The following is an 11,716-nucleotide window of genomic DNA, read 5'->3' as shown; positions in this document are numbered from 1 at the left end:
CCACAGGGGAGGAGGAGGCATATGGAATTTAAGGGTATATCTTAATATGACATAATTCTTTCACATATGAATGGTGGTTGATATCCCCACAGTAAGGACCAAGCATTTGGGATTTTGCTGTGCTACCACCATTGTGATAAAATAGGTGTGGTTTCAAGTGGGTGTGGTTTCAAAAAGGGGAGTGGTCAAAACTGGCTTCCATTAGCGGCCCTCCACCATGTATGCTAGAGAAATTCCGGCCCTCGGCACCGTAGAAGTTGGACAGCACTGGTTTAGAATATATGTTGTTACAATTTCAAGCTTTTTGTATTTCTTTTTAACAGAGAAAAAAAGTTTTAGAAAATCAAAGAAAGCAAATGTTAAAGTGCCAAGTGGAGGACTAGTAGAAGTGCTCATAAAAAATGCCAAAAATTTAACAGCAATGAAATCTGGGGGTTCTTCGGACACATTTGTCAAAGGGTAAGAATAAGTAATATTTTTATGTCTCAATAAATTGATATAATTAAGATATACAAAAGGGGGCCCAAGTATTTTGTAGCAAGCAGCATATTTACTGAATTTTGGGTCCTCTGTTGTACACAGGGACATAGCAGATAGCTGCTCAGTGGTCTAAATTGAGAGCCCAGTTTGCTCTGTACTGAATTCAGGCAAAACTGCTGGGTCCAAGTGGTCCCCATTTAGATGCTGTTTTAGGGCAGTGGCACATGGGGAGATTAGTCTCTCACAGTTAAATCTCGTCTACCTCGAGAAACAAATCTCCCCAAATTGCCCTCCCTTCAGCAATTAATTGAATCTCCAGTGGGATGGCATTCACTTTGCTTTGTTTACCGATTAGCCCAAAGTTTCCTGCCCATGGAAAGATGCTACTTTATCTTTATCTGGCATGTCACCCATGAAATGCTGTATGTTGATGTATTAATAATATTCGAGGATAACTCCAACATATTAATTTTTTATATTGTACAGATATCTGCTGCCAGATAACAATAAATCAACAAAGCACAAAACACCAGTAGTAAAAAAAACTGTTAACCCAGAGTGGAATCACACGTTTACCTTCGCTAGTCTCCAGACATCTGACTTATCGAATGTCTGTGTAGAACTGACGGTTTGGGGCAAGGAGTCTTTGACTAGTAATGTTTTTCTTGGAGGAGTCTGCTTGGGGTGCGGCAGTGGTAAGTTCCTTATCATATTACTTAAAAAGCAATGTGCAAATAGTATGTACATTTTAGCTAAATGTACAGTTGGTTTTAATTCAATCTATCAGCTGGAAAAATAACTGCAACTGCAGGTTTTTATTCTGTTATAGAATTTTTAAACCTTAAATACACAGCGTGCTTTGTTGCTCATGGGAAATTATCCTCCCCACAGGTGACAAAGTGCGTGAAAATACCATTATATTGCAGAACATGGGAATCGCCATAAGGAGGAGACTGATTGTCAAAGCATTTTGCTCAAAGTGTGCTACTACTCCCTTGTTTTTTTATAACAATTGTTTTTAAAGGCAGACTGTGCGCTGGTAATCATTTTCCTCCTATTTGTGTACAAAAAATAGTTTTTTAGCACTTCTGGCAGATGGTTAACCCCAGAATGTAGTTTAGACCAAGCACTGGCACAAGGGTGTTGCTAGCAGCTGGTCAATGCTACATTGTGGGTCAGACCGAGCTCTGGCAATTTCTTTCTGTCAGAGGTGGGCCAAGCTGGCCAGGCACCCTAGGCATTTTGCACTCTGCCCAATAGGTGAGCACCCAAAGAAGCGGGTCAGTCAATCTCTGTCTGTGCTGAGCAGTGCTGCATACATGAAAGGTGGTATGAAGTGGAATATTGGGGGCAGATTTATTAAAATGTGAGTATAGAGCTAAATATATAAAACCTCACCCATGTTCTATTGAATCCTATGGGATTTTTAGGAGCATATTTATCAATGAATGACTGGAACGTAGGTGAGTTTTTATATATCAATCTCTAAACTCACATTTTGATAAATCTGCCACTTGGTGTCCCTTCTTTAGCCCCCTAACTTTCATATCCTTCAATGTGCTCTGCAATGAACACTGAATTTTTAAATCTGAGCAGAGCACAGAAATGGCCTGATCACAAGTGGTTTTTGAATAAGCACTAAAATGCACAATTTTGAATGTTACATGGCCAAAATATTACTTATGTAGCAATGATACTGAATTTTGAAAATGCTGATAAAATTAGCACTATAAAAAAATGCATATGAGGTATTTTAATTTCTAATGTTTATTGACCAAAGGTGTTGTGTAATAAAAGATGCAACGTTTGCTATTTGATTATATCCAGGGCTTCTCCTGCTGTGAGGCACGTTGAGAAACTTGCCTCAGGCAGCAGCACCCTGCAGTTTAGCTTTTCTAATGCATTCTACACTAATGTTATGACCCACCCATTAGAAAATCCAGTGCTAAAAAAAATTACACTCGGGGGGGGGATCGCATAGGGTAGGGTGCCTCAGGGCTGTGAGGGCTGAATGGCCCTGGTCTATACCTCTATAGCAGCCGGTCAGCACGATGCATTGTACTGTTCACCTGTTTAAAAGCAAAAATCCTAATGGTTGCTGTGCCTAACTACAGTTGTAGACCATATTTATCTTCTGCTTTTCTTGTGCTGTATTAAATTAATTGAGATTTCTTATTTATCATTTGGCTTTATCCTTCTTTTTTATTTTTAAATTCCTAGGTGTAAGTTATGGTGATATTGTAGACTGGATGGATTCTCATGGGGAAGAACAATTTTTATGGCAAAAGATGATGGATAATCCAGGAACTATGGTTGAGGCAACACTAATGCTCCGGCCGACCATGGCAAAAAAGAAATACAGTAGTGTAAAGGCATAGACACCCAGCCTAAAATACTGTAACTGATTACAGTTTGAACGATAAGGCCTTTGTTGGAAGACTTGTTTACATTTTTGGCTCTGCTGTTAGTACTGTAATTAAGCACATTTTTAGGTAGACACACGGGACATGTATAATACTGCCAGTAACATTTTTCGCTAACCCAGTGTGTTGCAGGAATATACAGCATCCCTACCTTGCATATACCACTCTGCTTAATAATATCTTAATAAGCCTTTATAAAGCCATTAGCATGGAGTTTCACCCACATATGCTTACTAATATCTTAATTAGCCTTTATAAAGCCATTAGTATGGAGTTTCACACACAGTGACAAATTGCTCATACTAGAATTCATAGCATTACTGTGCAACAGAAAACTCTGAAAGGCAAATTAATCTTTAATGGCATGAAAACGAAGGAACCTGGAACAATATAAAAGACATGTATTATACTTGTTGGCCAGTGTTGGTTCGTGCATTTTGATTGAAACATTTGCATTTGCCTTGGGTTCGGCATTTCATAAAGCATTGTAAAAATGTATGTCACCCTATAAGTTAATATATAGACACCTATACAAAACATTAAAGGGACAGTATACCTAGTTGTTCAACTTGAGGTAAAAAAATAGGGCTTTTGCTGAACATGTGTTTGCCTGTTGTTTAATTTTGACCCAAGGCTACTGCCACACAGGGATAATTTGTGGCCTGTGAAAAAACCCTGGTCAAGAATCAGCCCCTACTCTGGCATCAGCCTTCCCCCTTACCTGCATCCAGAACTATTGTCGGCCCAGGTGCAGACACGCAGCAGATTTCAGTATGGAATTGCATACTCACGTGTTTCCTCGCTGAAATCCACAGTATGTGCTTTCACCTGGCAAGTGCAATGGTTCCGGGTACAGGCAAATAAGAAGGCTGATGCCAGATTAGTGGCGGATTTTTGGCCTGTATATGGACACAGGCCAAGAATGTGAAATTAGTCTTAACAAATAGATGGAACCTACACTATGTGAGATACTGTAGATGATTAGATTACCAATGCACAAATAATCCCCCCTGCTTATCTGTAAGCCAAAACAGTAGTAATTATCTACCTTAAAAAATAGATAGTCCTCGGGAGCACTTTCCTTTCAGCTTCACATGTGCTACACGCAGACTGGATCCCAGACGGCCACAACACCAGAAAAAAAATAGAAAAGTAGTGGAGCACCAAAGGGAACTGAATTAAAAAGCAGTCTTTATTCGATCATGTATAGAAAGCCCACATGTACATTCATAGGACCTACGGATGTACATGTACACATGGGCTTTCTATACATGATTGAATAATTCAGTTCCTTTTGGTGTTTAGCTACTTTTCTAATTATCTACCTTGCAAGGACCAAACACAAAGATACTTCAGTCTCCCTGTTTGCCATGTTTAGATCAAGGATTTAAACAATAACTCATGTTGAACAACAGTATATTCTGCCCATTTAAGATGGTTTGATGTTTCTGTGATTATAACAGGAATAAAAGTATAACAGACAAATTTTCTTTTGTATTTTGCATTTTGCTTACTCAACCAGAAGTTAGTTTAGTTACCTATATTAATAATGTATTTAAATCTCTTAAAGTTACTCTAAGCAGGCTGATTAGTTCAAATCAGTTTCTTAACAGCATTTTACAGATGTTCAGTTGTGTATTAAAACTATATTTTTTTACTCCCATGTTTTATATTGCACTAGTATCACACAAAGTATGGAAAGTAGGGCCTGAAAGAGATAAAGAGTGTGTGTAAGAGAGTGGCAGTCATGTTGGCAGAGTCTTTTTCGGCGATTTCCGGAAATCGCCCCGCCGCGTCTGCCATCCCGCCGGCGACTTACATGTTCGCCGGTGGGATGGCAGGGGTAGGCAACTCGGGGAGATTAGTCGCCCGCGAACAGGGAGTTTTATCGCGGGCGACTAATCTCCCCCGTGTGCCAGAGCCCTAAATGGCTCATGTATGGGACAGTCCTGATGACCTATCCAAACAGAATCTGGCAGAAAATCATACAGATATCAATCGAACAGGTTAGGAAATTCCAACACATTGATGCAGTTTTCTCCCAATGGACCTTACTGGGCCAAATGATCAGATTTGTGCCTGACATGTAATTTTCGAAAAATGAGCAGAACTTCCCATGCATGCCCAGTCAAAAGTAACATTCAAAATTTACAACACAGAAAATTAAGAGCTTTACTAAGGTTAGGGTTATTCACAAATGATTTTTAATCTTAACATATAACCAGCCCAACCATTAAAATATAATAATATCAGTGTTATAAATTATTATCTGTAAGAAGGCTGGCATTTATTTTTACAAAAAGCAGAAACCCTACCTATACCTGAAATATATTCTGAAAAATGATTTTCAGAAACAAAACTAATTGCCTATACTGTGTCTTGGTGATAATGGTAAGGTATGTCAAAAAAGCAACATCATTTCTATGTTCCCTGAATCCACATTGCATGACTGGCAAAAGAATTCCCTGGTGATTGGTGATGTGGTGCAGCCTTCCAATTCAGCAACTTGTGCATTTGCCAGTTTTAGCGTTGGTAATCTTAGGCCCTTGTCTTTAAGAGAAGAAGATAGGATTTGGTGTGATCAGTGTTGTCAATAGCCAGTTTAATGGAGCCTTTTAAGAGTTAGTCAAACTATTTTATTTTTTTCAAAACATTAAATGGAACCAGTGCAATGTGTAATTAGTGGCAAAAGCATAGTAGGAAAAAACTAAAATTTTGTTATTTCCAATTTAACACTGTTGGTTAAAAAAGCACAAGTATTTTTTCATCGTACTTTTATCCATAGCCACTCATTATTTAAGATAAATTCATATTGATATTTACTGTCATGTCTTTGGTTCTCTAATAATTAAATTAAGTTATGTCTGCTTTTTAATGTATATACATGTGTATTGGTTGCAGCAAGCAAAATTTCCGATTCAACCATGTATTGAAATGGATTTGCAATCAATTGATCAATTTCAGTGTACAGTATATTTATTATCTAATAATATCCTTTAGAAATACAGCCTTTTTTTATCATTGTATAGGAATGCACTAACAGGAAATTTATATTTTTAATTTTCCCTTGTGCTGCTTTTTTTTTAAAGGACAAGTTAAATCCTACCACAGTTGACTTTAGAAAAATTATGCATTGCATACAGCTGGTATATACTTTCAAATATGCATCCACTCTGTATATTGTGAATACAGCGCTTCTTAATTGTGCAGTTTTCTAGATATATGTATATATATATATATATATATTACTGTGCTTGGCCCTTGGTGCAGCTCTTGTGTTTGAAGTCACACAAAGAGGCCCTGGGTACAAACCAAACTACAAGGTGTTTTTTTTGTGTTCCTGAAAAGCTGCCCACATGTGTTATGATGGACATTTATACCAGTAATGAATATGTTTAGCGTACATTACTCAGAATGGAACTCTACCATGGAAATTTTTTACGGCATTTACTGCATATGTTAATGTGAAGTTGTTCAGTGCATTACAAAATAAAAGTGCCATTTTAAATCTCCTTACCAGAGCTTTTTTGGATTTATTGGTATTTGTATAATTTGTGTGTAATATTTACAGCTCAAAATCTCAATCCCACAGACACTGGACAGCTCGGACTGAGGTGCAAGACAATAAAATGAATATACAGGTCAGGTGCCATCTCATGTAATTTTCATTTATCATTAGATTCAGCTAAGGTGAAGGTGTCGCATACAATTCCAATTTCACTTTAGAGCTTCAGTTAAAAATTACATTATTTTGGAACATTCTGCAATTCTTAGTAACAATCTCTGACAGAAAGCTAAAATAAGCCTGTTTTGCCCTAGGAATAATGTAAACAGTAATTAAACAGCAATAAACATATCAATATGCATCTCAGAAGCTTGCCCTGTTGTTGGTACTGCGTAGGTGCCATTTTACTTGCATGTAGAAATGATCCCTTCTAATCCTGCCTGCACCATCTTCTTTTTTTACTTTACGTGCTGTAATGTTCCACCCACCTGTAATGGACAGCAAATTTGCCTGTACTATAATGGTTAAACTTCTCTGGTTTGTGTGCTTGTATTGTGAAGCTATATTAATAGTGTTCAGCTTGTGCATCTTCATACAATAGGGTGAAAACACATGGAGCTACTAGTAGCAGCTACTTTTCTTAGCTACAAAAGTAGACATTCTGATCATTTACTTATAATTGCCTCTATGTGTGTTTTAGCAGTATTTTCTATGGCAGGGTAATTTCTGGCATTTAGTAGCCATGACAAGTAGCTGCTACTAAGTAGCTCTGTGTGCCTTCACCCTTAAGCAGACTTGCTTATCTTACAACTTACACATGGAGCATTGGCTCTGCTGCTATGAACCTGCATCTTTTTTGCAGGCTGAGAGAAGCAGATTTGTTCCCTTATGTACCTCAGTAAAACTCAATTGACATGTACAGCTTCTGTCTCTCCTCGGCTACGTGAAGCGGGGATCATGAGAATGCCTGCGTTCCTGTTTTCAGGCTGATCCAAGCCAATGATCCAGGCCTTCAAAGTGTGCTCAGTGGGTTATCATCTTGAATTTTGTTAGGAGTGTCAGTGACATTCACATTCTCAAGGGTTCATTGCAAAACATCAAGCAGAAAATAAGGTTTTCATGTCATAGAAGCTGATGGTACATATGCAAATTGCCATATAATGAAAGTTTGAATTAATTACTGATCAGCCTTGTATTGTAACATTTCTATTCTATATACAGTGGTGTGAAAAACTATTTGCCCCCTTCTTGATTTCTTATTCTTTTGCATGTTTGTCACACAAAATGTTTCTGATCATCAAACACATTTAACTATTAGTCAAAGATAACACAAGTAAACACAAAATGCAGTTTTTAAATGAGGGTTTTTATTATTTAGGGAGAAAAAAAATCCAAACCTACATGGCCCTGTGTGAAAAAGTAATTGCCCCCTGAACCTAATAACTGGTTGGGCCACCCTTAGCAGCAATAACTGCAATCAAGCGTTTGCGATAACTTGCAACGAGTCTTTTACAGCGCTCTGGAGGAATTTTGGCCCACTCATCTTTGCAGAATTGTTGTAATTCAGCTTTATTTGAGGGTTTTCTAGCATGAACCGCCTTTTTAAGGTCATGCCACAACATCTCAATAGGATTTAGGTCAGGACTTTGACTAGGCCACTCCAAAGTCTTTATTTTGTTTTTCTTCAGCCATTCAGAGGTGGATTTGCTGGTTTGTTTTGGGTCATTGTCCTGCTGCAGCACCCAAGATCGCTTCAGCTTGAGTTGACAAACAGATGGCCGGACATTCTACTTCAGGATTTTTTGGTAGACAGTAGAATTCATGGTTCCATCTATCACAGCAAGCCTTCCAGGTCCTGAAGCAGCAAAACAACCCCAGACCATCACACTACCGCCACCATATTTTACTGTTGATATGATGTTCTTTTTCTGAAATGCTGTGTTACTTTTACGCCAGATGTAACGGGACACGCACCTTCCAAAAAGTTCAACTTTTGTCTCGTCGGTCCACAAGATATTTTCCCAAAAGTCTTGGCAATCATTGAGATGTTTTTTAGCAAAATTGAGACGAGCCATAATGTCTTTTTGCTTAAAAGTGGTTTGCGCCTTGGAAATCTGCCATGCAGGCAGTTTTTGCCCAGTCTGTTTCTTATGGTGGAGTCGTGAACACTGACCTTAATTGAGGCAAGTGAGGCCTGCAGTTCTTTAGATGTTGTCCTGGGGTCTTTTGTGGCCTCTCGGATGAGTTGTCTCTGCGCTCTTGGGGTAATTTTGGTCGGCCGGCCACTCCTGGGAAGGTTCACCACTGTTCCATATTTTTGCCATTTGTGGATAATGGCTCTCACTGTGGTTCGCTGGAGTCCCAAAGCTTTAGAAATGGCTTTATAACCTTTACCAGACTGATAGATCTCAATTACTTTTGTTCTCATTTGTTCCTGAATTTCTTTGGATCTTGGCATGATGTCTAGCTTTTGAGGTGCTTTTGGTCTACTTCTCTGTGTCAGGTAGCTCCTATTTAAGTGATTTCTTGATTGAAACAGGTGTGGCAGTAATCAGGCCTGGGGGTGACTACAGAAATTGATATTGAAATTGAAAATTGAAATTGATAAACCACAGTTAAGTTATTTTTTAACCAGGGGGGCAATCACTTTTTCACACAGGGCCATGTAGATTTGGAGTTTTTTTTCTCCCTTAATAACGTAAACCTTCATTTAAAAACTGCATTTTGTGTTCAATTATGTTATCTTTGACTAATAGTTAACGGTTTTTGATGAGCAGAAACATTTAAGTGTGACAAACATGCAAAAGAATAAGAAATCAGGAAGGGGGCAAATAGTTTTTCACACCACTGTATATACAGTATATTGTGAGTTGGTCCCTAAGCTCAGTAACAGACAGCAGAGCAGGGAATCAGCAGAAGATAGATCTTTACTGCAAAAGGGCTGTGATCAGGGCCAGATTTAAAGCTTGTGCCCCCCTAGGGAGCTTGCACCCCAAAGATTCCTACTTGCATCCCCCACACACCCCCGCTCAAACAGCCCAACCCCTGTCCTTTTGGTGCCGCTGCCAGCACTGGGGAATGGGCATATGGGAGATTTTTTTTTTCAGAATGTTAATTTATGTATACATCCCCTCTAAATCTCTCTGTTAAAGCAAAAATATGTCTGTAGTCTAAAAAGCGATTTATTTGCATCCATGCAGTGCTGAACATATTCTCTAATAATTTGTATAATCAAAGCAGAACAATAAGATATTTGATCTCCAAATAATTACTCCCAGACAAAAGCTGCCTTATTGCTGCTGCTCTATTGAACAATACTTCATTTAGGCAGTTATTATAACACAAGCAATGATTTATTTCTATTAAACATTCATGAACGTGAGGAGGGGGGGTCTGAGTCTCTTCATTAAATAATCTGCTCTCCTGCATTTAATAATCTATTTTTAATTACCATGATTTATATTGATGTTGTGGTTTACTGACAATTACGCCAAAACTGTAATGTAAGAATATTGTGATTGTATAGAACAGCTAAGACTGAGATTTTTGTGCAGCTACATTACCAGAATAAAGGGGTATATTTGAAATCATGGAGCACTGTAGGCTTCTTAGGATGAAAAGAAGTTGCCTGGGCAAATTTATTGATTTTTTTTTTCTTTTTTGAAATTCATACAAGCTGAGGTACTGACAGTAGCAAAGAGTGGTGGGTATATTCGGAGGCACAAATGTTCCCTGCTAAAGGGCTGTGGTTGCCTTGAGCTGGTACAGAAAACACAATGGCAGAATTTCTAGCCTACTTATACCCTTTAGTTCTCCTTAAAGAGACAGTGCCTAATTAAAATGCTACATCCACCATAGTCCCTATCCACCTGCAAAAAAAAGCAGCTTGTAAGGGCCACAAACTAAATACTATTATTAAAAACCAAATGGTTATGCAATAAAAGACACTAAGTTTGCTGAGGAGCAGTAACCAATAGCAACCAATCAGCAAGTGGCACTTAATGGTCACCTGTTTAAAAGCAAACATCTTATTAGTTGTTTGCTCCTGCCTTTTTGTACATATTGGGAAATGTATTAACAACCATTAACCCTTTGCCATCTCTATGCATCTGTTGCTACATTTGACAGTATTGGTGTAGTCCTTGGCTTAGTCAGTGTAGTAAACAAAAGAACTGTACAGCATCTTCCACTGGCTCAGGGATCTGTCTGTGACTCTCGGAGCCCTCAGTTCTTGCTAGAATGTCCTGGGAATTAATCATAATGGCTAATTACTGTGCAGGCTATAGAGCTCTGAAATTATAGCATAACAGCAGAATAAACTATAAGCATGTATCAGGAATGTGGGAACTGGTAAATAGTGATCATTAAACTAAGGGGCATATATGGCCCTAACAAAAACAGCAATGAATCCATGCATAAGAGCCAGTGTCTTGAAAACAGAAACAGGCATCTTGGCTGGTGATGTTCATGTTAAAGAAAATGTAGGACTTTTGTTACTTGCCCTTCTGGGCTTAATTTTTCAACACTGCCCTTTCTTCCCTCGACACAGAAGGGAAATTTCTGTAATTTCAAAGCAGCATTTTTTTATCTCTCATAATCCCTGAATGTGCATTAGGTGCTTGGCAACCAGACATTATGTAATTTTCTCATATAATTCCACTTCACTTATTTTATGCTGAAAATGCTATATGTCTTTAATTATATGTGCACAAGGAACACTCCAACAGCCAAATCAGTTACAGTGTGTGTATGCTCTCAGTACAAGATGCATTTCAAAATGAATACAAACACCTGACCAGGGGTCTGGCCATCAATGATGATAAACCTCTTAACCAAATGCCTGCCAGGAATCTTTATTCCAGCAACACTTTACAAAACCAGGAGAAACCACTATATAAGTGTTGCCAATGCCTCAGTTTAGACAGGCCAGTTTTGAAAGGGCTGTCTGGGTCAAAACTACCTGCCTGGTTTTCCAAATTAGGAAAACCAGGTTGGACTCTCCAAGACTGATGAGTCATGACAAATCGCCGGCCCCTTGACATCATAGCCCCGCTCCGTGATGTCACCACCCCAGCCCCCACCATTCCCTCTGTGATATCACTACCCACTCCTGCCCGGAGTTGGCAGCAGGGAATGGTGACAACCCTACACTATATTGGAATAACTGTTTGTGATACTGATTTAGTGTATTTCCTTAGGTTTAGATACTTAGATACTTTAGATACTTAATTTTGGATGTTTTCTTATGTTTTGTCAACATATTCCAGCAATAGTAAAGTTAAACAACACAAGTAATGCCTACCAGGCT

The 11,716-nt window shown here is 38.5% G+C and overlaps 1 protein-coding gene across 5 annotated transcripts in view; it reads left to right on the top strand.

The window, feature by feature from the left end:
• The window catches only part of sytl5 (synaptotagmin like 5), a 75,620-nt gene extending 71,232 nt beyond the window's left edge, over positions 1 to 4,388 (top strand). For all 5 annotated transcript variants that reach the window (XM_031896808.1, XM_012957616.3, XM_012957617.3 and 2 more), the window contains 3 exons: positions 324 to 459; positions 967 to 1,175; positions 2,701 to 4,388. In XM_031896808.1, coding sequence (XP_031752668.1) covers positions 324 to 459; positions 967 to 1,175; positions 2,701 to 2,858 — 503 coding nt within the window. In that variant the 3' untranslated portion in view covers positions 2,859 to 4,388. The remainder of the gene's footprint in view (positions 1 to 323; positions 460 to 966; positions 1,176 to 2,700) is intronic.
• Positions 4,389 to 11,716: the final 7,328 nt, after the last annotated feature.

This window comes from Xenopus tropicalis, chromosome 2 (genome assembly GCF_000004195.4).
Source record: "Xenopus tropicalis strain Nigerian chromosome 2, UCB_Xtro_10.0, whole genome shotgun sequence".
Lineage (NCBI taxonomy): Eukaryota > Metazoa > Chordata > Amphibia > Anura > Pipidae > Xenopus > Xenopus tropicalis.
This window is presented reverse-complemented; position numbering and strand designations above follow the sequence as displayed.